Source organism: Panthera uncia, chromosome B1 (assembly GCF_023721935.1).
Source record: "Panthera uncia isolate 11264 chromosome B1, Puncia_PCG_1.0, whole genome shotgun sequence".
Classification (NCBI taxonomy): Eukaryota; Metazoa; Chordata; class Mammalia; order Carnivora; family Felidae; genus Panthera; species Panthera uncia.
The window spans coordinates 147722049-147749673 of NC_064811.1; the positions used below are offsets into that span (position 1 = coordinate 147722049).

General features: G+C 34.3%; 1 protein-coding gene across 1 annotated transcript in view; it reads right to left on the reverse strand.

Annotated features, from left to right (window-relative positions):
- Positions 1–427: 427 nt before the first annotated feature.
- FBXO8 (F-box protein 8) overlaps positions 428–27625 on the reverse strand; it is a 44958-nt gene continuing 17760 nt past the window's right edge. Inside the window, exons 2-6 of the mRNA XM_049631346.1 lie at positions 25723–26059; positions 22537–22663; positions 3586–3704; positions 2207–2403; positions 428–1062 (exon numbers count right to left, since the gene is read on the reverse strand). Coding sequence (XP_049487303.1) covers positions 875–1062; positions 2207–2403; positions 3586–3704; positions 22537–22663; positions 25723–26051 — 960 coding nt within the window. The 5' untranslated portion in view covers positions 26052–26059 and the 3' untranslated portion in view covers positions 428–874. The remainder of the gene's footprint in view (positions 1063–2206; positions 2404–3585; positions 3705–22536; positions 22664–25722; positions 26060–27625) is intronic.

Sequence of the window (27625 nt, forward strand, 5' to 3'; positions counted from 1 at the left end):
GAATGAATAAAGAAACTTTATTCATTCACAACATCCCTTACTCAACTGGTTCTAAACACAAATTATCAAGTTAAGAGAATGGTAAAATTTGACAAATGACATCAGATATGTTCTAATAACATTCTGTTCCTATGTATGTAAATCTTAGATTTAATACATTTTGCTATCTCAAATGGCTTAAAGGACTTATTGAGACAAGACTAAAACATGACAAATGAGGAAACTTTTAAAAATGGAAAGTCAAGTGATGAATTTATATTATAAAAATAAGTGCCTGTTTTGCTTGTTACTAGCAACAAAACAATAAATACTCTTTTCAAAGTTCAAAGGAAAGACAAACTGGTATTGGTTTTCATCCAAGTCAGATCCAACTTTTATGAAGACAGTAAAAAGCTCAGATCAGAATCAAATAAATTTCAGAACTCAGTTTGAGAGAAAAGGAAAGGCTTTAGTTAAAATCTTTACAATAAAATAATTATGATTATAAATCTCTTTCATTAAATATGTACACATTACATGGTATTTTTAAAAAGAATGAAAACGAATAGTTTTTCAAGCAAATCTAATGCACAAATATACCATCCCTTGGAGTATAATGTCAGTTTAACATTCTTAAACAGCTGTGTCAGACAATGGCTCTGCTTTGTGCAAAACATGATAAGCAAAATTAAGAAAAATTCTGCAAAATCCTTTAGCTCCCCAAGGAAATTACTAAAAAAGAAAAGAGTAAAAGGAAAAAAAAAGGTATACACTCAAGCTTGATTGTATACAGAGGCCAGGATGACCAGCACTAATGTAACCCCCATAACTGCTAAATAAGTCCTTGGGTAACTTTAGTTTGAAGTTAATAGTGGAAGTCCTAGCCATTGTGCTTTTACGCAGCCACGTGGCCAATAAGGTAGATGTTGTCATAAAGATGCCCTACAAAATCTTCACTAATGTTTTGAGCAGCACGACGGGTATTTCGAATAAATTCTCTTTTTGACATCTTATTCTTCACGTGAGGGCTAGTGAGGTCAATGGAAAGTAGAATCAAAGAGTAGCACAGTACATAGACAGCATCTGGAATTAAAAAGAAACACCTCAAATTATTAGCTGCTTTGGAAAATGTGGTCCCCAAGGCACCCTATAATGCAAAACTTGTCACCATTTAAAGAAATCAAGATTAGAATGTAAATTTCTAGGGAAAAAGATTGCTAAACCTGAGCAGCAGGAGACAATAACAAAATGACTTTATATGCCTAAGGCAGTATTTGATGCTTCCTATCAAAAAAGTAACAAGCCTCAAGATACTTGCTAGTATTATTTGCTACAAGTACTTGCTACTACTATAGTGTTTTTATTACAGAATCCTGCAATCTCAAGAAAGCTAAGTTAAATAGTACGCCTTGTAAAAGCATTTTCACCAAATTTCATGATGGGCGAATGTTTTGTAATCGCCACTTAATAAGATAAGCATGATAAAGTTGTTGATATGAAGAGATAAGTAAAGCTCAGTCAAATGAAAAAATATGCAGGATACTTGGCCTATACTGCACACACACACAGACATATACTCAGACACAGATGATAAAGATTCGTTATATTAAAATTAAATTTTAGTAGAAAAGTTCTAGGTGTTACCTATGTAATATGTGAACTATGAAAAGCTTTAAAAATGATTTCTCAAGTTTTTAGTTAAATTAATAATAATATGCAATGCTCAGGCCAGAATCATTTTAAAGAATTTATACCTAAGTCTCATTTTCTTTCTAAAACTGTATGTTTAGGGGCGCCTGGGTGGCTCAGTCAGGTAAGCATCCGACTCTTGGTCTCGGCTCAGGTCATGATCTCATAGTTCGTGAGTTCAAGCCTGCTTCGGGCTCCGCGTTGACAATGAGGAGTCTGCATGAGATTCTCTCTCTCTCCCTCTCTCTCTGCCTCTCCCCTGCTTGCTTGCTCTCTCTCTCTCAAAATAAATAAATAAACTTAAAAAAATAAAATGATATGTTTACTACATATGAAGGACAGTTATAACAAACTATTCCTCTAAGCTCACATAAATGTAGTGTTCTGTATATTTAGTGATTGCTACAAGTACTAAGAGAAGTTATTTATAATTACTCAAACTATCTTTCCCCACGGTGAGAAAAAATGTCTCATATACTACTATTTTTACCTGGAGGCAGGAAGGGAGATGGAAGGAATTCACTATATTTATTCTTACCAGGACTAAGGCCAAGTTCTCGCATTAAATCGGGGTTGCAAGCACAGAATCTATGTGAGAACTTTGTTATGAGAGTTTCAAGATACTCCCCACGCTCTTCGGGGGCATGGATATGACGAAAAAATTCTCTCAGTGCATTGGGCAAGAATTGATTTCTAAAATTATGTAATGTTACAAGGTCATCCAAGACATCTCTCCTAGTGGAAAAAGAAAAAGATACAGCTTTAATTACCATCTCTCTACTAAGAAAATGATAAGCACTCATAAATCGTCATCTGTTTGGATGAAAATACTTTGTTACTGATTATGAGATCAGCTAATCCTACAAAGTAATACATAATCCTTAAAATTAAAAAATCCGATTATGATTATTTAAGACACTAATTTTAAAATCTTTTGTGAATGGGTTATTATAAAGCAACTGAAACTAGAAATTCTAATTATACAATGAAGAAAAAATAAATTTAGCAACATTAGAAGGGACAGCTTCTTTTCAAGCATCTTCTTGACTAAATCCAAATAAGAACAAAATTCTTTATGCTTTTAACTATGAAAATGATTAAGAGTTTTCACTTTCCATACCAGTCCACACCACCAGAGGTGATAACTATTTATGTGGACTTAAAAATGTCAACATGTACTATATATTTTTCTAGTATTTGCTTTTCCTAGTTCATATGGTATATTGTGAACAGCTTTCTATATCTTTCTATATCTTTACACACAGATCTAAAGCATTCTTTTTAATGGCTCCACAGTACCCTTCTTTCTACTTATGAACATTTAGATTATTTACAACTATATAAATACTTGTGTAAGTATATGTGTGTACATATATAATTATAAGTATTTTTTATCAATGGCATTCTAATAGTCACACTTTGGTATAATATGCTTCAACTCTTGTTGAACTCAATCATGATTGTATGATCATCATCTTTAATTTCTATCAATTGTTTATGGTAGGGATAAGCAAATTATAGCTAGTGGTCCAAATAGGGCCCACTACCTGTTTTGTAAACAAAATTTTATTAGAACAAAGCCATGTTCGTCAGGCTCCGTGCTGACAGCTCAGAGCCTGGAACCTGCTTTGGATTCTGTGTCTCCCTCTCTCTCTGCCCCTTTCCCACTTGTGCTCGCTCGCTGTCTCTCTCTCTCAAAAATAAATAAAAAAACATTAAAAAAAAAAAGCCATCGGTTCACATACTGTTTGTCTGCTTTTAGGCTGCATGGTAGTTATAAATAGCTGCGAGAGAAATTTCTCAACTAGATGACTGCTATGCGGTATAGTTTTTAAAGAAAAGCTTAACTCATCAAAAACATTACTTAGCTAATTCTAAAGAAGACTTAATTTTTTTTTTTTTTTTTTTTTTTTTTACCTTTCATCAAGATAGATTCTCAGTTTTTTCCAATTTAGTGTTCTTGTACAGAAGATAAACTTTGCTATTTCCTTTGGTGAATCATCTAGGATACCCTTGGACATAAAGTAGTTCACTCCCTATGGCAGAAAGACAAGTTTACATAAATAAAGTCGGTCTTTATTTATAAATTTTAACAATCAGGCGATAGCAGAACAATAGCCATAAATTCTTTCCAGCATTAATAGACTTTTTATAGCTTTAACATGCAAAATACAAGCTAGAACTTGAACTGAAAAACTATTACTTGTGGTTGATAGTTTACATGCAATGAAAAGTAGGAAATTCAAAGTTAAGACTCCCAAAGAAATCCTAATTCAATTTTCTGGCTCATGTCAGTTAAAACTAACTTTACGGAAATATGGCGTAAATGGTGGGGGCAAGGGGAAACTACGCTATAGACTTTAAGCCTTTTAACAAACACTTCCACTGCCTAACAGAAAACATGATTTCTTAAAGACATGCTCTAATACACTATTCAAGGGAATAACTTGAGATAAGATTCTACAAACCGAAAACCAAAAATTAAAAAAAAAATACATTATTCAACTTAAAGTAGGCACAATTCCAGGTGGGTTTAGGGTCTGTACACATACTTTGGCTTTAAGCACTGCTACATTCTACAAGAATTTAGCTTCAATACATAGTGAGGCAAAATACAATAAAACAAAACAGTTTCAATGGTTTTTCATAGGATTTATCTTTGAATTTCCTTTTCCCTGCATGCAAAGTTTTCCAGAGAAGCATTATCCACAGTCTGTACCTATTTTAGATTTAAATCAACAACAACAAAACATCAACAAAAAAATAGAACACTGAAGCCAATGTTCTCTCATGTATGTGGAGGTCACATTCAAATAAATACCTTATGTGGATTTGAATGTGCAGTTATTGAAATAAAAGGCAGGTGTGTTTATTTCAACTCGTAGTTATCCAGATACATGCGTTCCCATGAATACTTATGTCTGGATAATAGCACACTGTGTGCAGTTAATTAGTAGAGAAAATGATGTATTATATACACACAACATACTGTTTTCACACATAAATTCCTTCAGCATTTCTTCCCTTTTACAAACACTTACATATAGTACTCAGAAATATTGCACCCATTAAGAATTCAAAAAGTTGAAGGAATTTTTATAAAAGACTCTTCAAAATAAAAAGTCTCATAAAATTTTTATATTAAAAAAATTAAAAAGCAATTTGATACCATGAGGTAATGCTTTTGAAAGGTTATAATTATCTGTAAGTTGTAATTCAAACAAAAGATTTTTTAATATAAAACTAAGTTTATGAGCCATCAGGATAATATCCTAATGGCAATGTTATCAGTTTCTCATGTGAATTTTAATAGTAAAAGGCAGTGCTAAAGCACCGATTTAAAGAAATGTATATAAAAGCAGAATCTAACATGAGATGTTCGTGTCAACTCAATTGTAAGCCACATTTCAGACTGCATCGTAGATACACGGCTAGGAAATGTAACATGGTCAAGATGGAAAGCCCAAGAATTTGGAATGAAGCTCTCGGCAGTTATCTGAGGGGCAGGAACTAAAGAAATATTAATGCTTGTTCCATCCTTTCCTCCATTAGTTTGAATAATCGAGAGTTGACTGTATGTTTTAAATGATCTATTTAGCAAAAGTTTCCAGGTTTGATTTCTTTCCAAAATTCCTCCACTTAAAAGAATAGCAATTTTTCAGAAGTATTACCAGTGCTTAATTTTAATCTAAGTGATTCAAAGAGGAATGCCAACTAAATATTATGTAATAGGTTCTTTATTTATACCTACTTGTAAGCCAATATTTAGGACATGTAAAACTAGTTCTTTTTAAAATGATATAAAATATTAAAAAACACTGCATGATCCATTAAATAGTACATAATTCTCTAATTATATGATATGTGCATTTTAACATCAGTTAATGCTTCTTAGTTATAAATGAACATTGGTATTTACCTCATGTGAGATCCTAAAAATATGCTGTTGACAATTTCCTTTTTTAAGGAACACATGTTTTAAGAATGTTGAAGTCTCCAAAATCAACCATATACAGAGGAGTAGGCATGAACTCAGTCAGTTTTAAACCGAAGCCTGAAAACTAGGGACACAACCTGAAATAAGCCAACTCTGTTGGTTTTATGAGGAGAGGAGGCATCAGTTTTCAAGCCTGGGATTCCTCTGGAAAGGAAGATTACTTTAGAAGGGCTATCAGACTGAAGGGTCAAGGGATGTGAAATGGGAAAAGGCATGAGACAGATTATAATTTTCTTCAATAAGCAAGCTAGCAACCATTCGAATTCCTATCTTATTATGTAAGCATGGAACCACAAAAGAAAACATAGTATGAGACCTGTTGAATAACTGTACATTTGTTTAATAAGTGGTATAACTATTTTTTTTTTTTATTTTCAATATAGTTTTAGAAGAATGGTACAGAGAGTTCCCTTCAGACCACATAGCATGTTAGTTACTTTTCAGGACTAGAGCTCTCAGCAGGGTGAGCTACGTATGTGGTGTCTCACAAAGCAAATCATGAACATTAATGTTAGTTTATATTAACATAGTTTCCAGAAAAAAAAAGAAGTCTGTAGCTCACTACTGTCTACATAATTCACTATAAAAGTGTCTGATTCTGGATGTCACATTTTATGGGCCATATTGATAAACTAGAACTTATCTGGATAAAGGAAATCAAGACCTGATAAGATTGTTGAAGGGTCTAGAAGTCCTGTTAGATAATGAAGAGTTGAGGCATCTAGGGATATTAGGCCTAAAAAAGATACTTAGGAAAGAAGTTTAAGATTAAGACACCTGAAAGGCTTTATCATAAGGAAAAAAGATAGACCCTGTAATTTCAGTGAAGATCTTAAGCTGATGAAAGTTATAGAACGTCTTCCCAGAATAATGCACACACACATTTTAAAACATTTTGTTTTAAAAGAGAGAAAGTGTGTTTGCGTGAAAGAGAAAAAGGGACAGGGACAGAGAGAGAGGAAGACAGAGGATCAGAAGCAGTTTCTGAGCTGTCAGCACAGAGCCCTATGTGGGGCTTGAACTCACAAACTGTGAGATCATGACCTGAGCCAAAGTCAAATGCGTAACCCACTGAGCCACTCAGAAGCCCATATATGTATGTACGTACGTATATATATATATATATATATATATATACACACATATATACGTACGTACATACATATATATATATGTATTTATGCCTGAAGCCCATCTAAGAACTTCAGGTTAGAAATCCTATTTTAGATGATGTAGGAGTATGGTTACTAAATGTCAGTAATAAGGAGGCAGGCTTGTGCCATGTAAGGAAGATCGTGCTTCTGAGCTATAGCTGTTCAAGGCTAATAGTTTGTCATTTGGTTAATTTAATTTTTGTTGCTGTATAACTCAAAGATAAATCATGACGGAGTCAGTCCTTTCATGAATTGGCTCCATAGCATAAAGGGAAGTTTCTGTCATCTGGAAGAAAACTATTGACCAAAATGGATTTTATTTAATGAATGGTATTAAAGGAAAGTTACAGTGGGATGCCTGGATGGCTCAGTCGGTTAAGCCTCTGACTTCAGCTCAGGTCATGATCTCGTAGTTTGTGGGTTCAAGCCCTGCGTCAGGTTCTGTGCTAACAGCTCAGAGCCTGGAGCCTGCTTCAGATTCTGTGTCTCCCCTTCTCTCTGCCCCTCCCATGATCATGCTCTGTCTCTGTCTGTCTCTCAATAATAAATAAACGTTAAAAAAATTTTTTAAAGGAAAGTTACAGGGGGATAAATAAAATTCTTATTATGAAGATAGATTGCATATAGACATTAGGATTCATATTTCTCCAGAAAATCATAAACATAAATCATATTCATATTACAAATCCTAAATTCCTTCGTAATGTGATTTCTTTTAAAGTATCCATTTAACTTTAAATTTAAATATAAAGATGAATACCCAGAGACTAGTTTGTAAAACTGACATATGTATGTCTGTGTGTATGTGTATATATTCATATAGATAGCTATGCATCTTCTTTAAAAGCATTTCTGAAACACTGAATCAAAACAAACCTATTAAAATTACATCTTCATTTACATCTACATCTTCATTTACAATGTATTAAGCAAATGGTAAATATGCAAGGTATTCAGTGACAGACACTGAAAAGTATGAAAGTTTTGCATTAAGCAAATTTAAAGTTTATCTGGGGAGATGAGACAGGTACACAAATAACCACACTAGGCATGTGTGACAAATCAATGACACAAGACAGTCAACTAAGGCCTAAATGAACTGGTATGAAAAATAAGCATTTCAGTAGTTCAATTAAACAAAAAATCACTGTAGGAAAGGGTATTTGAATCATGTTTCCTGGAATATCTACTCTGAAGGAATGGTTGGGGTTTACATAGCCCAGAATGAGAAGAACACTGGAGAGGAATATTTTAGTCGATATTCTATCATATGAGCCAAAGCATTAGAAGATTAAAAAAAAAAAAAATCAGACTATTTTCAATTTTTTTTTTAACGTTTTTATTTATTTTTGAGACAGAGAGAGACAGAGTATGAACAGGGGAGGGTCAGCGAGAGGGAGACACAGAATCTGAAACAGGCTCCAGGCTCTGAGCTGTCAGCACAGAGCCTGACGCGGGGCTTGAACTCACGGACCGCAAGATCATGACCTGAGCCGAAGTCGGCTGCTTAACCAACTGAGCCATCCAGGCGCCCCAAAATCAGACTATTTTCAAAAAAACAGGCGAACTATCTTGGACTTCAGAGCAAGTCTGGAATCAGACTATAGGAGAAATGGGGCTGAGTTTTAGGGTATAAAGTGTATTTTCTACCCTATATGTAACTGGAAGCCTCTGAAGACTTTAACATTATGAAGCAATGGCCTGCAATATAAATTTGACAGTAATATAAATAAGTAATAAAATGGAAATTAGACAGTAGGCTACTACAATTGTCCAGGCTTAAACATGTGGAAAAAGCAACAGAAATGCAAAGGAAATATTCTATTCTAAAATCATATGTATATATATACATATATATATATACACATATATATACACACATCTATATGTGTGTATATATACACACACATATATGCATATATATACACATATATATACAAAATCCATGTGCTATATATATAAAAATGAGAAGTGAGAGCACATGGAACCATGCGCCAATGAATAATGAAAAGTGAAAGATAAAGGTAACTGATGTTTCTGGCTTAGATGAAAAGGGAAATGCCTGACAGGGGTAAAAAAACAAAACAAAAAACTCCACAGTTTATAGACAGTGCTGAATTAAAGGAAAGAGTAATGAGTGTGGACTTTGAAATGTTGAATTTCAGGTGATGATAGGTACAACTAGAAAGGCAGAGGAAGCAGTTGGCAATGTAATAAGATAATGAAAAAAGTGAGTGAGGGTTGAAGGTACAGATTAAGGATCCTGAATAAGAAGAATCGGTAAAGGAGTAGGTAATGAATAACGCAGGGATACAATAATGTCCCGGGGGTAAAAGTCTTTGAAATGTAAAGAAAGGGGTATACAGTGCAATTCCATAGTACAGAAAGAGAAAGAGCCTAGTTGTTCCAAGAGAGACCAAATCATAGCCCTGCCATTTCATGATCTTGTGAACATAATTTACGCAAACTTTTGGAACCTCGGTTTCCTAATCAGTAAAAATCTTATTTAAGTGGCTATTGTGAAGATTTGAAAGTGTCTGGCATAAAACAAGGCTGGTTTCCTTTTTCTTTTAGGGAGCTCAAAGAGATGAACACGTGGAAAGAGGGTAATGGATTTGGTGACAGGGAGAAAAGAAAGAGAAAGTAGTACCTTTCAAAGTCTCTTTCCTCAGAGTAATGGGGACTCAAGTCTAAGAAGAAAGCTAAGGAATGAGCTCAAGGTAAAGAAACTGATAGCCCACTCACCTGAAAAATTTATTAGTATAAAGATGGGAAAAATAAACGGCAACGTTAAAGGTCAATAAGGGAAACACGGTTTTTCAAGAAAATCTTGACCCATGCACGTCGAAGAAGAAAGAAAGAAAGGGAACCAGCAGAGTGAGTAAAAGATTGATGTAAGGAGCAGGAGGAGATAATGGGAGTAGCAAGGTAGAGAAAAGAGGAGCAGGGGAAAGGACTGAAAAAAGTTACAACTCGCCATGCTGGCCGAGGTCTAAACACTCCCCACTGGAGGAAAGAAGAATCCCTGCAGAGGAGGACCGGCCTGAGGGATAGAGCGGACGTAACACAGCTGCGGAGTACACACAACATGCTCCGAAGACACTTCCTGAAGCGCCAGGCCCTGGACATCGTACGGTGTCTTCTTCATAAAACCATTACTCTCAGCAGCAGGAAACATAACAGCTTTCCTAACACGCAGAAGAAGAGAGAGACCTAGACAAAATGCCAAGATGGAGGAATTTATCCCAAAAGAAAGAACAAGAAATGGTCACAGCCAGGGATCTAATTGAAACAGATCCGAGTAACATGCCTCATCCAGGATTTAAAGTAACAGTCATAAGATTGCTAGCTGGCCTTGAGAAAAGCACAGAAGACATCAGGGAGTGCCTTACCACAGTGATAAAAGAGCTTAAAACCAGGCCGAAGTAAAAAATACGGTAACCGAAATTCGAAACCAACGGGAGGCAAAGACCATAAAGATGGAAAAAGCAAAGGAACAAAAAAGTGAGACAGAAGATAGAATAATGGGAAATAACGAAGCTGATCAGAAGAAGGAAAGAAAAATCTTGGACCAAAAGCAGACACAGGGAGTTGATAATGCTTTCTGAGCCTGGAGGACAGGGCAGTAGTAAGGTTAGGAGACAGGTTACGTTAAGAAAGTGATAAAGGCAAAAAGCAGAGTGCATATTGGTTTTCTTCTTCGGGTGGACGAACCATCTAGAAAGAGTTGGAAAAGAGAGCTGAATTGGATCTCCCAGTGAAGTGCTGAAGATGTCTATCTACAACGGTTCAGGCACAACAGGGAATAAACAAAAGGAGCACCAGGCGGCAGCAAGAACCCAGGTGACATGAATGTCAATTCATGTTACGTTTTCTTTAATAGAACGCATGTTTACAGTAATCCAAGAGAGAACAATTAAGAAATTTTGTAAAGTAGACAGCACAGAATATGTCACTAAAAATGGTTATACAAATGACAGCCCCAAGATTTACAGTCAAATTAGAGTAGTGAGCTGTTTTGATGTAATTTGTTTAGGAGGCAAACAAACAATTCAAGAAATCATGAATAGACAGCTTACGCCAATATTAAGAAGGAATTCAAAATGAAGAAAACGATGTGTTGGGGCTTAGTCACCTATGTAATTTATCTATGTTATGACTGTAAGAATGGCTCTTTTCACAGAATTCATTTTAAGATACCTTTACTTTGTTTCATTTCTTCTATTACATCGATACCCACGTTTTCTCTCCCCTTTTAAATAAAGCCTTACTTATCGATTAAAGTCATTATCCATGGTGTACTTCAAAAGCCAAATCTATCATACTTATGTTCAGGGTCAGAAATCATACATTTAGGAACAGAGTGAATTCTAAAACACTAGGTATGCAAAGCCAAATGCAAAAGAACCAACTCTTGTTACACACCTAAAACTGACTTAAAAAATTATAAAGTCTTAATTTAAAAAACCAAACACTGACTACTGGTACCGACAGTACTGGCTATTTGCATAGACGCTTGGCAGAAACATCGTGTAGCAGCCTGTATCAATAAAAACAATCGTGTATATAGCAAAATTGTGACAAAGTAAGGGGTACCCTTGTATCCTTCAGAACAGCCTAATAAAGAAATTTAGAAAAAAGATGGGTTCTAGCTAATTTTGCTCAAATTTGCCTTTGCTCAAATTTGCCATGGCTACTACTTTTCAGGCAATAAATCTGTCCTTACAGCATAATATAATGTTAATATAATTATATAATGGAAAGCAAAACGGACACTGCATTTAATTTTTTTAGAGGACTTTATTAGAGGACTTTTAAAATACTGATCCTTAAATTTTAACAATAAATTTTTATAAGACAGAGAGTTCAATCTAGATTTCTACTTTTTCTTTCAGTAAGAATTGACATAATAATATTCATATATGCATTTTAATCTCAGTGAAACGAGCAATTGAAATGTCATCCTTTTGCATTAAAAGTAATGTAAAAATTGAGATACAAAAACTATTATGGATGGTTATTTTCTGGATAGTAAAAATAATTAGTTCAGAGGGGCAGCCCTCCATAGGTCACATGGAGTACCCCACTGTCTTGCTAGAAAACAGCAACAATGGTTCAGACGACTGCTCTGATATTATTTCTTCTTTTTTTACAGTACTTTCAGGATCACTGAAGCAAAATATAAAACCTACTAATTTTTGTTCAATCAGCAGTTCTCACTCTCCATATTTAATCAGAGAATATGTATTCACTTTATAATTAAGGGGGAAAAAACCCACATAGAACTTGAACAGGTGAGATTCATTTGGGCATATATACTGTTCAAGTAATAAATCAACACGGTGCTTTTTAGCTGCAGCAAAACAAATGCAGAAGATTACCTAATGAGCACATTTTAAGACTAGGTATCAATGTTTTTATTGTGTCATTTCACTTCATTTTACCCACTAACTTTTGCAGTGTTTTCTTCTGGAAGTATCCACACCACTCTCCTCTGTTGTAACACGGACTTACCACATGTACTTTAGAAATGTAATGTTATTTCATTTATTCATTATAATTTAGTCTATTTATACATATTATAATCATTATTCCTAATCTAGTTACTAGATTCAAAGACTAAAGTAAAAACTAGGCTCAAGTTGTTAAAGTTGTTCTATATGAAAAGATTATAAGAGTAGTAAATGAAGTTTACCTCTTACTGAGGTGCCTGTAAGTAGGCTATTCACAGAAAGCCTCTGTATGACTTAGCTATAAATAAGAGGAAAGGAGGTAATGACAAGTGGGAAAGAAATGTGAAGATAATTTTGATGTCAGTTTGAAATCTGAACTGCAGATTTGTCTTATCTCTTCCCTAGGAAAAACAGAGCACACATTGTCCATGCTTATGTGGAGGAAGTGATAGGCGTGAAGAGAAAATGCTGATATATTGCAGCCAATTCCTTACTGAAATTGCTCAGAATAAAAGATTCTAGAGAATAATGAAGAATCATACTATTCATTTTTTTAAGTATGGAATATGGAATGAAATTGGATTGGATTTCAGCTTCCTGGAACAAATTTATGGAGGACTTTTCCATACATCGAAGTGCACAATGTTGATGAACTGCTAAGAATAGTCATATATATATACCCTAAATTATTTGCAGCCAAAAGATGTCAAAAGGAAATCTTACATAAAGGAGGGGCAGTTCAAAGAAAATCAAAACAAAAATGGAAAATACTTCTAATGGAGTCCAGGGAAAATGGAGGAGAAATGTAAGACAGATCCTTGCGCTTCTTTTTCACAGGAGAGAAAGCAATGACATCAGACAAAATAACATAAATGTCATTATCTAGGTTTTAAATAACAATTAAAAGTTCCTATTAATTAATTCTAATACACTCAAACAGAAAAAGAATCACACTGAGTTCTAGTAGTCTCCAAAAGTATCACTCTCATGACAGGGATAAGTAAATAAGGTGAAGAACATGAAGGTAATTCTTAAATGATAAGTAAGTACTAATAGCTAATATTATTGACAAGTTGCTGGTAGCTGACGTAAGCTTCAGCTTTTGGGAAAAGCCCCTTCTTTCACGAAACTGTTTGTAAATCAGAAAAAGAAAGCATTCTAATCAAAATCTGGAAATAAAACTCTATTAGATTAAGGTACAATTAATAACAACTCAAACTAATGAGAAAGTGATCCATTTGAATACTAACGTTGGCTAATTTAAATCCCCACTTTATAAAAACTACATGTAAATATTGCATTCGCAGTAATATATGTGTGTATATGTATATATTTAAATGACAAACTCCACTTTGGTAAATAAGAAGCACTTTTCTCATATTACCTAGATTCTCACATGTACATTTATAAATATATTTTGACGGCTCTGAAACAATTTTGAAATACACATTAAGAAAAACCTCGTATCTTAAGAGTAGACAAGCAGAGAACCAAGCTGGAATTTAAATGGTACTTTTATTGCCAGCACATGTGTGTACTTACTCATGTAAGTAAAGTATCTATTCATCACGATATTCAGCCACGACACATGTTTTAATTTAAACATAATATTGGACACCTAATTATTGTGTAAAATGTCCTAAAAAAACCATTACACTAAGTATCACCACTGGCACAAAGGTTACTGTATATGCAAAAGATTGTTCATCCCATACTAGGAAATGATATTAAAGGCAAATGGTATTACCATTTAAAGCTAGGAGATGTTGGTGTGACCAATACATACATTATGAAGGGCCATTACTCAGGTGTCAAATATCTATCTACTAGAATCCAAAAGTTCCAAGAGAGGAAGAACCTCACAGTTTACAGCAGTACTTGGCTCCTGACAGTGTAAGTTGTTATGGTTGTACCTCTAGTATAAATGAAACCTACATTTTGGGAAGCACTTAGAGGCAGTATTTAACATTTATTATTTCATTTAATATTCACAGTAACACCATGACATATGTAATATTATTGTCCCCATTTTATGTACGGGGAAACTGGAGTGCAGACATTAAATAATTTGCCAAGGTCAAAGTCATATAATTAGTAACTAGAGAGATACTTAATAAGTATTTTTAAAATGAATGAATCTGTACAAGGCCTCTAGCTGGCTTTCAAGAGAAGCTATAAACTTTTAAGGATTACATAATTAAACTGAAGTTAAAAAAGAAAAGAAGATAACCACCACAAAAACCTATGAGTTGGATCAAAACTCCAGTATACTTTGAAATGCCTCACGTTGTAAACTCTCAAAAGTCAGAGTCACCAGTACAAATAATAAAAAGCAACAGTCACTATGATTCTATATTTACCTGCTAACAAATGGCCACAAGTGGTTACAATGATCTTATCACTTTTATAATAAAAGCATCTTCAAAAATTTTATGACATGAAAATGTTATATAACATTAAGAATAAATGTATACTATAGTTTTGGTTCAAACTTTTGCATTTAATGTAGTGTTTCTTTTATACTCCAATATTTCAAAGGATGCTCTACAACTGAAGACATCCAAGAACTGAGGATATATTGTTTTTTAGGTTTCAGATAAAGAATTCATACTGTAGAGTGACATTGGTGTTAGCAATTGCTAAATTCAGATAAGACGTGTAGGAGAGACAACTACTTTGGACATTAAGATTGAGAACTTAGATCTAGAAAGTGTTGTCAAGTTTCACTGAAACTGTGGACACATCAAATAACAAAGAACATGGAGGTTATTGAGGTTGTCAGGACATGGTAAGGAAGTAAGAGGTAAACAGATTTATCTTTGAAATGTTCTTAAAATATTAACACAATATTGTAAACTTTCCAGATATATTTATCTAAATTGGCAACAAAAGTAAAATTCAAACAAAGAAAAATTTTTGCTCATTTTAGCTTTGCACATTTTAAAATTTAAGAGTTTGTAGTATGGGTGCTGTGGTACTAAAATATTCTAACTTTATTCTTTCTTCTGGTTTAAAGGTCCTAGATCAATACATTTTCCACTAATTTTTGTTTACTTTTCCCTTAGATAATTCACACTAAATGAAATAACAATATCCCCTGTGATAACTATAGAAAACAAAAGCAAAATGCATCAGGTGGTTTGCCTGATGAATAAACTATAGGATACTCTAGGTCTGAATCTCTCTTTCAATTACATTAAGACAAAAGGGGCTGGGAAATTTATTTCCCTATGAAGCTTCTAAAAGGTTTACCCTGAGTCCATGTAATTCTATGGAGTGATTCTATAGCAGGTACTCCAAGGACTCCTGAAGACAAAGGAATGGGAGGGTAGCCAAGATATGTTATGGTCAGGGCAGGGTATTGACCTGAATGACATAGGATAACGTTACCTTCTTAAATATAACACATGATTGATCAGATTAAAAACAGATATATTGATACGTACCTATACACATGCCACGTTGCCCGCAAAAAAGTAAATGGCTTCCAGTTCAGTACAACCTGACTAGTCATAATTATCTAGCCAGAGGATAATATTTAGTGTCTGTGAGGCATAGTTTTTCACTTTGACTCTAATGCTAATCAAGGGGAAGGGGTTTTGCCAATCAGCATGAATATTTTAGCTGTTTTGGGTAAATCATTCCAATAGAGGAGAAAGCTTTCTAAGCTATATTCAGTGAGGGATGCCTCTCAGTGTCAACTAGCTCCTTTGCTCTGACTAAATTCTCATCAGCAAAACGGGGATAAAATTAATTTGCTAATGAAAATTAGTATTGTTTATTTTTATAAAAATAATTTGTTCAGGATTACATATAAAACTCTTAATGGGTCTGGGCGATGATGGCGGTGATGACGATGCAGTGGAATCCTTTGGACTGCAAGCAACAGGAGTCCCAATTCAAAACCGTAAAGGATTTGTTGCCTTGTGTAACAAACAAATTGTAAAGTATTTTGGCTCCACAGTTGTTAGCCTCATGGACCCAATTCTTTCTTCCTAATGTGCTACTAGCACTGTTATTAATAGCCCTCATGGCTGCAAGATGGCTGCTTCCGTTCCCGTCATTATATGCTCATATATTAGTGCCAGAAGTATACACACGGACAGGTATGTACACATACACATAGATACTCCACAGTACTACTTTTTTTTTTTTGTCTCTTTTTGAAACTTAAAATTTTCTCTGCACATATTTCCTCCAATTTACAGGCCAGAACTGAATTGCATGGATGCCATGAGAGCCAAGGGAAATAAAATTAACATGATGGTTTTGGAATCATCTGTATTCAACTTCTGAGGCTGAAAATGGATCAATCCTTTCAGCTGGCTCAAATTCTTTACCTAGCGAGTAGTCTAAGTGATGTGATTTCAACCTTCCCCATATAGGGTTAGTGTGATTTTTTTAAAAATTACTTTTACAATAGGATATAGCAGTAGTAAAAGGAATTTGAAGACATCTCCTGAGTTCCACTTATATCCTTCTGTTTTCCCCACTTTGTGGGGGAAACTATTTCCCACTGATAATTAGGCTTAATTACTTCAACCACAGAATAATTACTGATCCTCATTTTTTGGGGGGAAGGGTATCTTCTTTGCTCAGTGGTAGGAGGACCTAAAGTGGCAAGAAGGTCGTCTCAGCAACCGATTTGAATTGTTGTGCCTCTTATCAATACTCTTCCTTTGGGTAAGACTTCTAAACCAGTAGAGCCCAGAAATAATAGAGGCAGAATAACAAATTTTACAAGTGGCTCACTAGTAAAACTAATGTTGCGGGTGCTTGGAGACCTAGCCCAAAGCAATCTCAGTCTTTTCCTTGTCTTTAGAATTTTAGCCACGGTTGCTCAGTCATGATTAACTCTAAGCCAATCATGCAATCCCTTCTATTCTGTTCCTAACTGGTCTAGGAATGTTCCCGTGATTCAGTATGTCCATTAGGAATCAACAGAAGTACACTGAAGGCACCTGAAAGGATAGTTTTCTTCCTAATAAGCGTAAGGAATTTGAAGAGAATTTCTTTGTGCTCTTTGTGGTGAGGATACTTTCATATGAGCATGTAATGTTTTGAGTGGTGGTGGACAACTTTTTATCAAAAGAAGGCAAAAGTAAACACACCTTGAGAGTCCATGATATGGTCAGTGTATCATGGAAATAACTGTGGGATAACTGCTCATATCATATATGAATATTTGAATTCAATATGCCTATCAGGTTTGTTGTCCTGCCCTTATTTTCCAAAGTAACATTTTCTTTAACATATTAGATGACAACCAAAATCCAGAACATAGATAAATCTCTCAATCTTTCAAGACACAACTCTCAGTTTTAAGGTTTTTTTTTTTTTATAATACTATCAAACAAAAGAGAACAGATATAGATTCATAGACTTTCAAAAAGAGAGAGGATTACAAGTAAAATAGGTATCAGATTAACTGTCAGTGAACAAGAGGGCATTTCAATTATTCAAGCTAGGTGTCTATCCAGTTAGAAACACATATTTATTTACACATAGTAAGATTACCGATAATCTATACTAGCATGTACAGAACGAGTCCCCTCAAATGTTATTTTATCAAAAAACCAAACAACAAAAAACTCCAAAAGCCACTATTTCAGATAAATTTGAATAATACTGTATACAATAACTTCCTCTTTCATATTCAAACTGTATATAAATATAATAAAGGCTCTGAAAAGTTATTCTTTAAATAAGCCAGCTAGTCATAACATGTCATTTATTAGATTGGGGAACTCTTTTGATTATCTATTATCCTGTGGAACAATTATTCCAAAGAATACATTTGGGAAATGCTTATCTGTACATTCTGATGACACCAATTTCTGATAGGGTTTTCTATCCTTAGGAATAAAAATAATTTTCATCATTGTTGCTATGCTATGAAGTAATGGTAATGAGCATTTTGTTGCTGTATATTAGAGCAAAAACTAAGATTTAATATCTGAGTACAAACTTCTGAGTTCCTTTATATAATGGAGAACTACAATTTCCTGTTTATATTTTAGCTGGACAAACAACAAAAAGAATCATTATCTTTAAAATAAACTGCTTATGCATTTCCCTCTAAAATGTGTACACAGGTCAAATTTAAAATATTTCTTCTCATAATAGACTCTATCTACCCCACATCACGAATAACTATGCATAAAATTGTATGCTTGTGGGCCATCCTTTATGAACACAAAGAAAATGTGCTTGTATAGTTACAAAAAAGACTACTTTTCCCTGACCCCAATGAGAATATAAAAGACTTTTTAAAAACATGCTTACACAAGCAAAAATAAAACCTATAATATCTTGAAATTAAATCATGTTTGCTAAGTCAAGAAAATGTTTCATACTAAATGGAGCTCAAGGAATATAGCTAATTGGGGGATAAGAAAAAATTACTTTATTATAATACTGCTAGCAGAATAAAATCAACACACGTAACTTGTACATGCAGGGGGAAAACAGCCTAACATAATGGATGGTTTTCAGCACATTCCTTTACTAGAATGTGGTCACCTGCCACAAAGTACACAAGCTCATGCACAAGATCAAGACTTTACATACAGCTGAGATCACAATGTCATGCAGATAACAGCAGCGTGCTAGATAATCGTACCACAAACTGTGCAGATGTTCTCCCCCACCCCATGAGCCACTGCCAGCAGTTGCTGTGGAGTTTGGTTACCCATATCCGTGACATGAACGATGTCCTTTGGAGAATCTTGTTCCCTGTGGCTGTAAGTATTCTTATTTTTATAATATTTTAATGATGCTTGTTATCAAAATGATAAGTACAGAACTAGAAATTATGGAAAAGTAGAGTTTTTATAACACTGAATAATTACACACATCATATCTCAGGTACTAACAATAAACAACACATACTTAAACATATCATCAAAACTAATTTACTTCTCAGGCTTAAATGAACCCAAAATAACACATTTCATGACAGTGCTCCAATGAGGGCAGAAAAAAACATCCAGAAAGTACTTTCTGATTTCTAGCACTCAAAAAACTTGGCAAGAGTCATTCTAAGACCTGGCTAAAAGTATGACTCATACAGATAATTCTATATAAAAATATCTATTAGGATAACTCTTTGAATTACATGATTCCAATTCTGAAGGCTTGACTCAGATAAACAACCAAGTTGATATTGTGTATATTAGTCAATGAAATAAAGATTATAGTCATTAAAATACTTTCCCTCATTTCTCTGTATCTACAAGTATATTTCAATGTCCTTCTTTGTCTATTTACAACCTGGGTGCATTCTGATAAAGATGGGATTCTATTTTGCTATCAGGCAACACATGCTAAGTTACTGATGTTCATAAAAGCATAGAATCAGAATTCTGGAACCATGAGTCACTCTGAAAGGTTCAGCTCTATGCCTCCTGGTACTATGTGCCCCTTTCAGAATAGTGAATTCAATACTTCTGGAATGCTCCAGGATATCAGGCAAGGGAATGAAGAAAAAGAAAATACAGCCAACTCTCAATAATAATGGAAGGTAGGATGGATAAGTAAAATCTGAAGATCTAAAATCTTATTTTACCTAATAACTTCAATCCCCTCTCTTAGTAAACATTCGACTTAAAAATTTTTTTTTTAAGTTTTGTGAGATAAAAAGAGGTCTTTTAATTTTACCCTATTTTCTCTGCCCACCCCTCCAAACACAGTAGAGGAGGTGTAACAAGAACTCTGTAGTCTGATATATGTAGCTGCAAAGATGGAAACATATTTTGACATCTAGCTTTTCCAATTTAGATATTTAAAACTATCGATATCATAGTCTACTATATGAGGGTCTATCTATGGTTTAATCTTTGCATAAAAATGATGGTTTATAATTTGTTTTAAAAATTGATACTCCTTTAGCAAGGCATGACTACTTACCATAATCAACATCAGCAGTTACATCCAACTTTTCTGACTTTGTAAATCTAAAACTCAGTACTTACCAAGTTATATTTCCCTTAGAATGTAACATTTGCAAGTGATATGAATTGGAGATGACAGTTTTACTCATTATCAGCATAATTCATGACAGGAACCAGAATGCCTTGATAAATTGGACATAAAGGGTTGGCGCTGGTGTTAGCTGCCTTTCGTCATCCTTATGTACTATTCTGCCTCAGTTCTCCAGCAATCATCATTCGATTAAACTTAAGAGATTAATGCAAAATGTGTATCTTATTATAAAGTTCGTCATAAGAACTATTTTAGTTAGCTACAAGTAATGTCTAATTTGAACAAACAGGAATAATGAAGTCTCTGAAACTATGACATTCTTCAAACATGTCAGTATAGAAGAATCTCTCGTACACAGTAGCTATGCCATAGAGCACAATCAAAAAGTGACAGGCTCACTATTGCTATACATTTAGATGGAAGAGAACTTGGATTTGACCAAAAATAAAGTAAAAACATGTATTTTATGATAAAATGCATCAGAACAAAATTGCAATTAAGGGCCAAGTTACAAAACCTAAATTTATGATAGTTTAGTTTATCCATTCATTTGCCTTCTAAATTAAGAGTCCTCTATTCACTGAAAAGTCGAAACAAACAGTAGTGAGAACAAATTTCTTAATTTAAATATTTATATCAGGCTTTATAATACATATGTTTTGTTATATTTGTGGTGCTAAGACATAACTGATAATGTATGCATGGTGTTATATTTTTTACTTGTGTACAAGAAAAATTTAAGAAATCGCTTGTAATAAGTGAAAATCAATTTAATATTAAAAATGTTGGGGCGCCTGGGTGGCTTGGTCGGTTAAGCGTCCGACTTCGGCTCAGGTCATGATCTCACAGTCCGTGGGTTCGAGCCCCGCGTCGGGCTCTGTGCTGACAGCTCAGAGCCTGGAGCCTGTTTCGGATTCTGTGTCTCCCTCTCTCTCTGCCCCTCCCCTGCTCACGCTCTGTCTCTCTCTGTCTCAAAAGTAAATAAACGTTAAAAAAAAAAAAAATTAAAAAAAAAAAATGTCATTTGCATTGGGGCACCTGGGTGGCTTGGTCGGTTGAGCATCCCATTCTTGATTTTGACTCAGGTCATGATCTCACGGTTTGGTTCATGAGATTGAGTTCTATGTCGGGCTCTGCATTTACAGCGCGGAGCCTGCTTGGTATTCTCTATCCCATCCTCTCTCAGCCCCTCCCCTGCTCTCTTTCTCTCTCTCAAAATAAACTTTAAAAACATGTCATTTGTATTATGATAAGCACATTTATAAAATCAGTATTTTTGTCCAATATTAAAATATTGTGCATGGGGGAGAAACATTTTTCTAATTCTAACATAGCAAAAGTTAAGATATTTTTAAAAATATTTTGCTGCAGGGCACCTGGGCAGCTCAGTTGGTTAAGCGTCTGACTCGGATTCAGGTCAGGTCATGTTATCATGGTGTCATGGGTTCAAGTCCTGTGTCAGGCTCTGCACTGGCAGCATGACACCTGCTTGGGATTCTCTCTCATTTCCTCTCTCTCTCGCCCTCCTCCACTTGTGCTGTCTCTGCTTCTCTCAAAATAAATAAACTTAAAAAAAATTTTTTTAAAGTGTATAAAAAGTTATTTGGCTACATGATTTAAATAGTTCTTAATACCCCTACAAGAGATGAAAAAAAGTTGGTTTTTGAAAATTTTAATTAATATCACTGCCAGTTATTTTATTCCACAGAAAATAAGTCACCTAGAAGCAGTAGTTCTGAGTGCTGTGTAATTTCCATTATATTTCTTTTTTTTTTTTAATGTTTATTTATTTTGAGAGAAAGAGGGAGAGTGCCAACATGGGGAGAGGCAGAGAGAGATGGAGAGAGAGAGAACCCCAAGCAGGCTTTGCACTGTCAGTACAGAGCCCAACGCGGGGCTCGATCTCACAACTGTTGAGATGATGACCTGAGCCGAAATCAAGAGTCGGATGCTTAACCAACTGAGCGGCCCAGGAGCCCCTCCATTATATTTCTAAGAATAAGTCTAATAGACATTTAAACATTTCTGAGAAAAAAAAAATTTCCGAGAATTTGAAATTTTCTAGAATGATAGCAAAATGAAAGTAGGGGAAAAAATCAGTGAAAGCACTGTTTTCACATTTTGATCATTCTAATATATTACAATAAGAGGTAATTAAATAGCTTCAAACATTCAACGACCTGTTACTTTACTTGCAAGTTTATTATATCATATTGCAGCAAAGCTGAGACAAGGTGGTAATCAAGTTCAACTATTATAAATATTCAAGTTCTCCACTTACCTCCTCTGGGTTGGCATTAAAGGTGAGGCTGCCTTCATCCAACTGCATATACAATTTTCTGAAAGAAAATCCTAGAGGTGGGTTCTTATTATATATGGAACAGTGACCCCATGTGGATTTACACAACCTATAAGATGAAATCAGATGAGAAAACATTACTATGCAAGTTAAATATGTATATACACGCTATAAAAGTAACATACAATAAAATTGTAATTTATAGCTCTAATGTTGAAAATGTTAACTTCTGTACTTGTTTGTTTGCCTATAGGGTATGATTGACAAATGCCTTCAATGTGGCGATTCTGATAAAGATTCTGAGTTATAAAGATTAATATTCATGAGTTTTATCTGAAGTTAAATATAACCTATTGCTAATAATAGCAATGACAGATATTTATTTATAACATTTACAGAGTGCTTAGTAGATGCCAGGCACTATTTAAAACATTGAAATAGTATTAACTTGCTTAATCTTTACAACAATGCTATGATGTTAGTTTTCAAGGTAAAGAAACACAGACACAGTAAGAGATTAAAAAGTTGATTTGAATCCAAGGAGTTTTACTCCAGAGTTAGCAATCTTAATCAAAACAACTAAACAGGATTAAGTTGCTATGTCTCCGTTACAAAGTAAAATTGTGTGGGGGTAAAGATTGCTAGGTAGGGAGAGAACCTTTTTTTTTTTTTTTTTTAATACATATAGTGATAGCAGGCAAACTAAACATAGAAATTATAATGCTATAGCTTCAGAACAGACATAGTTGTGTGTGTCATTAAGCTTAGCTGCTTAAGATCCCGCTTCAAAATACTATTTCTTTACTATCACAATAACACGATTGTTTAAAAATTCTATGAAACCTAAAATGCAAATAGTTCATATCAAAACACACTATTTTTGAGGACTGGGATAGTTGTGTCCAACTCTGTGCAAAGATTAGTTACTGGTTATTTTAAAGCTAAAGTTTTATATAATTACAATGCCCAGACATTCTGGATATATGCCATAGATCATGAAATCTAAGTGCATTACTCTAGAGACACACAGAATACTGAAATTCTATTTTAGTGCACTTTTAATGACTATCTCAAAATTATCGGATTTTGTGTGCTCAAAAACACCTACTTTTAGTAACAGACATTAAAATACTTTCATTTTCTGACATTCAATTGATTTTTGGCTCAAACTTCTTGTCACACATATAATGTACAAGTTAAAAAGAAAAAGTTACTGTTTCAACCTGTAACATCAAAATTGTGAGGATAGTGGGTAAAATATGCAATTTAATATGACAGTAACTTCTTAATAGGTCATTTATATCCTTGCATTATTTTTAGCAACCAAACGTAGTCACTGATTCTAAAATAGTGAATTTAGGAACTTCAGAAGATTATCAATATTTTAGCAGCTTCTTTAATCCTCTAGCTTTTGACCTTTATTACTGAGCTATGTAACAGAACCTTTCAATATTAAGTATTCCACACATCCAAAGTTAAAATAAAATTAAGGTAGCCTTTAATTTAAAATTGAAGCAATTTATCACTAGGAAACAAAAATCCAAGTGTCATAAAAACAGGCATAACAATGTGGTAAGAATAAAGGAAGCACTTCTTCCAGAAAAGAACACCAGATTTAAATCCCAGATGAAGAATACATTCTGATTGAATTCAGATAAGCTTAGAAATAAACTTTTTTTTTTTTCAAAGTTCATATACAGAATTACACATTAAGATTGCTAGGAATACTAAAATGCAGAAAAGAAATTTTAAATAAATAATGAGCCAGTTTTAAAGTATTTTTATTTGTTTTTTTTGCCAGTTAGGGAATTAATAACTATAATTTAAACACTACGAATTAATAGAATTTCCTCTTACGTCCACAGTACCTAAACTATAACACGACGATGAGAGAATAAGATGATGCTGATGATTTTTATCTATGTAGAGGCTGAGAAATTATATAATACTGTAATTTTGTAGCATGAGAAAGCCTCTATTAGAAATGCCATTGTTGGTAATGCCTTTTTATTAAAGCTTGACTATTTGGATAATTTATTAATTCTCTCATTAGATTTTCGTTTTCATTTAGAAATTTTTTATAGTCACAAAAAGACCTTTGTTTTCAGATATGTTTTACATAATTAAAGTCCCATTAAAAAATGAGACTTAAAGAAAGAAAAAAAGAAAAGAATGAGACTTAAATGAACCTTAGTAAAAAATGCTAGAAAGCTCAATAGCCAATGATTCTTTTAGGTTTGGTAACATTTTCACACCCAAGTATATGATGCTATGTAAGGAGTAATGTCAGTTCCATAAAACAGATTCTACTCCAAACATTCTTAAATTTATAGGTTAAATTTAAACTGATATAATCACTGCTATAATTTCTATCATCTACCCTCACTTCAGCAAGGAGATTATCTCCTTGCCTTCTACTATCTGACTACTTCATTGATGAAATATTGGTTAGAAAAAATAAAAAGTAGATGAAACATTTAAAGTTCATGTTAGCGAGCACCTATGATAGAGGAAATACGTAAATAAGTAAACACACAATCTTCATACAGGAAGCACAAACTATACCAGGGACGTAAACACTCTAAATTTTGGATTATAAATTCTCACTTAATTTGTAAGTTTTAGATTTTTTAATTTTTAAGGTAATCTCTACATCCACTTACAACCCCGAGATTTTCAAAATTTCTATTTACCCATGGGGTTTTTTTCTTTAAAAGAAATTTTTTTGTGTTTCTTTTTGAGAGTGAGAGAGACACAGCATGAGCAGGGGAGGGGCAGAGAGAGGGAGACACAGATTCTGAAGCAGGCTCCAGGCTCCGAGCTGTCAGCACAGAGCCCGACGCGGGGCATGCGCTACTGACTGACCCAGTCGGGCACCGCAACAGCTTGTATTTTTAGATTAAACTGGTCATTTCTGATTTACAATAACTGCCACCTCCTGACTGGTTACTTCTAACTGTAAAATTTTCTTTTAAACTGTCCTTTTCCCACTACCAAACCTGACTGTGATGATAACTCCATTGTCTTTCCAGATTTTAATAAAGGGCCAAACTACAAACCAGGTTTAAAAGAAATACTTCATAATACATATACATCCATTACAAAGAGAACATGCAAGCACGGTTGTGTTTAGAGATGCTTGAATCAAATGTGTTAGGTTGAACTCACCCTTGCCAGAGAAGTTCATCATTTGCAAGGTCCTGCCAAACACATGAAGCTAAGCAGAGGTCAGTCGCATTCAGGTAGGACAAGATGGTAAAGCTTAGCTCGGGGGGCAACATTTCCAAATTAATGAATCCTTCCTGTTCTTTAGATTTCCGTGCCTTCAAGAGGTGATATATATCGATGCCTCCTTGGACCTGTTTCCGATGACTGGTGTTAGAAATGCTGCTGGCAGCCATCCTCCTGCTCTGCTCTCTGCTGAGGTAGCCTTGCTCACTGTAACCTTCGTGCTGTAGCTGCTGGTTTCTGGCCACTCTCCACAGCCCCTGACCCATCTGCAAGCCTGGGAGAAAGCCAGAATGTATTAAGAAGGTTAACTCTGACCCGAAGCACTAATTTACCAGAATTAGCCTTCCTCATTAAAGCATGTTAAAAGGAGTAGTAGATTACAAAGAAGAGCTGGAACCTCCTAAGTACAAAACTTCGACAGAGAAAGTTGCAGAAATATTTGATTCGATATCAAATCACCTTTATCCCAGTTTGCTAGCTGCTTTTAAAGTCCACAGGTGACATAATCATTTTTCACATGGTGAGATTTAAAAGTTACTGATGTCCTAAAGACTCTTACAAATTATAATTATGTGGACTTATGGGCCAGTATTAAATGCAGCTCTGATCAGAGCACAGGACTTTAGTTAAAAGGCCTCTAGACCCTGCTTTTTATCACAACTCGGGCTAAGCTAAGCTAGCCCCTTTTAACCAAACTCCCAGATGCATAACAGCTGTGAAACAGGCTTTTCCTTTAATTCTTGCCAGTCTACACTTAAGTTGTAGACTGTAATAAAATGTAACATAGGCCCTGAAGTCTAATTCAGAAACCTTATAAATTAGACACCTAGAACTCCGTGATAAATAGCTTAGTAATGACTATTTGGTTTTGTTGTTTCTTTAAATAAAAATCAGAATTTAAACTGATTTTCCAGTTCTTCTCCAGACAGACCCATGGATTCCTCAGAGGCACCTGGAAAAAGGTAGGAGAAGAAGAAGATGTGCCCCGGGCCTCCTCTACCTTCACTTGACCTCCAAACCAGAGCGGCTCTACATTTATCTGTTAGAAATATTGGACTGCCACTATACAAATATTAGGAAACTACTGGCCTAGGCTTCCTATTTGATCTTGGCTTCAAAATAAGTAACTTCTCCCAGGCTAATAAATTTATTGAGAAAAATGAAATCAGGAAGAGCTTTTAACTAACACAAATATTCCATGATCTCTTTTCCAAAATATTCTTGTTTTACAAACCCAAGTTGGTTGCTAATATATATGTATGTGCATGCAATTTAAAAATTGGGAGAAAAAACTATTTTTCATATAAAGTCATTAAAGTAACTTTCATAGCATCATGTAACCTTAAAATAGTTTTAATGAGCTGTTTACAATGAGAATTAACAGAAAAAGAAAGAAAGAAAAACACCACGGGTGAATAGAAATTTTGAAAATTCTTAGGAATTTGAAAATTGAATAGAATTTCAAAGAATGTCAAAGATATTTTTTCAGGATTTAAAGAGACATGATCCACATTTATGTTTACTGAGTTATTGGCTATTATTTAGATAATGGACACTGTAATAGGTTACTCATTGATCAAAACAGAAAAATAGTCCAGGATAATTTTTCACTCTTCCTCCTTACAGTTGACTGCTTGCAACCCCAACAGCTTAAGGTATAAAGGAATGAGGGGTACAAAGAGAAGGGACATATTAATAATTTTCAAACGTGGGGAGATTTATTTACAAAGAAACCACAAAAAATAATCTTTTATCCCCATAACACACACGACAATAACGGTAGTGCTTAAATTGGTGATTAGAATATAATAATTAAATTTGTATTTTTTTTAATTTTTTT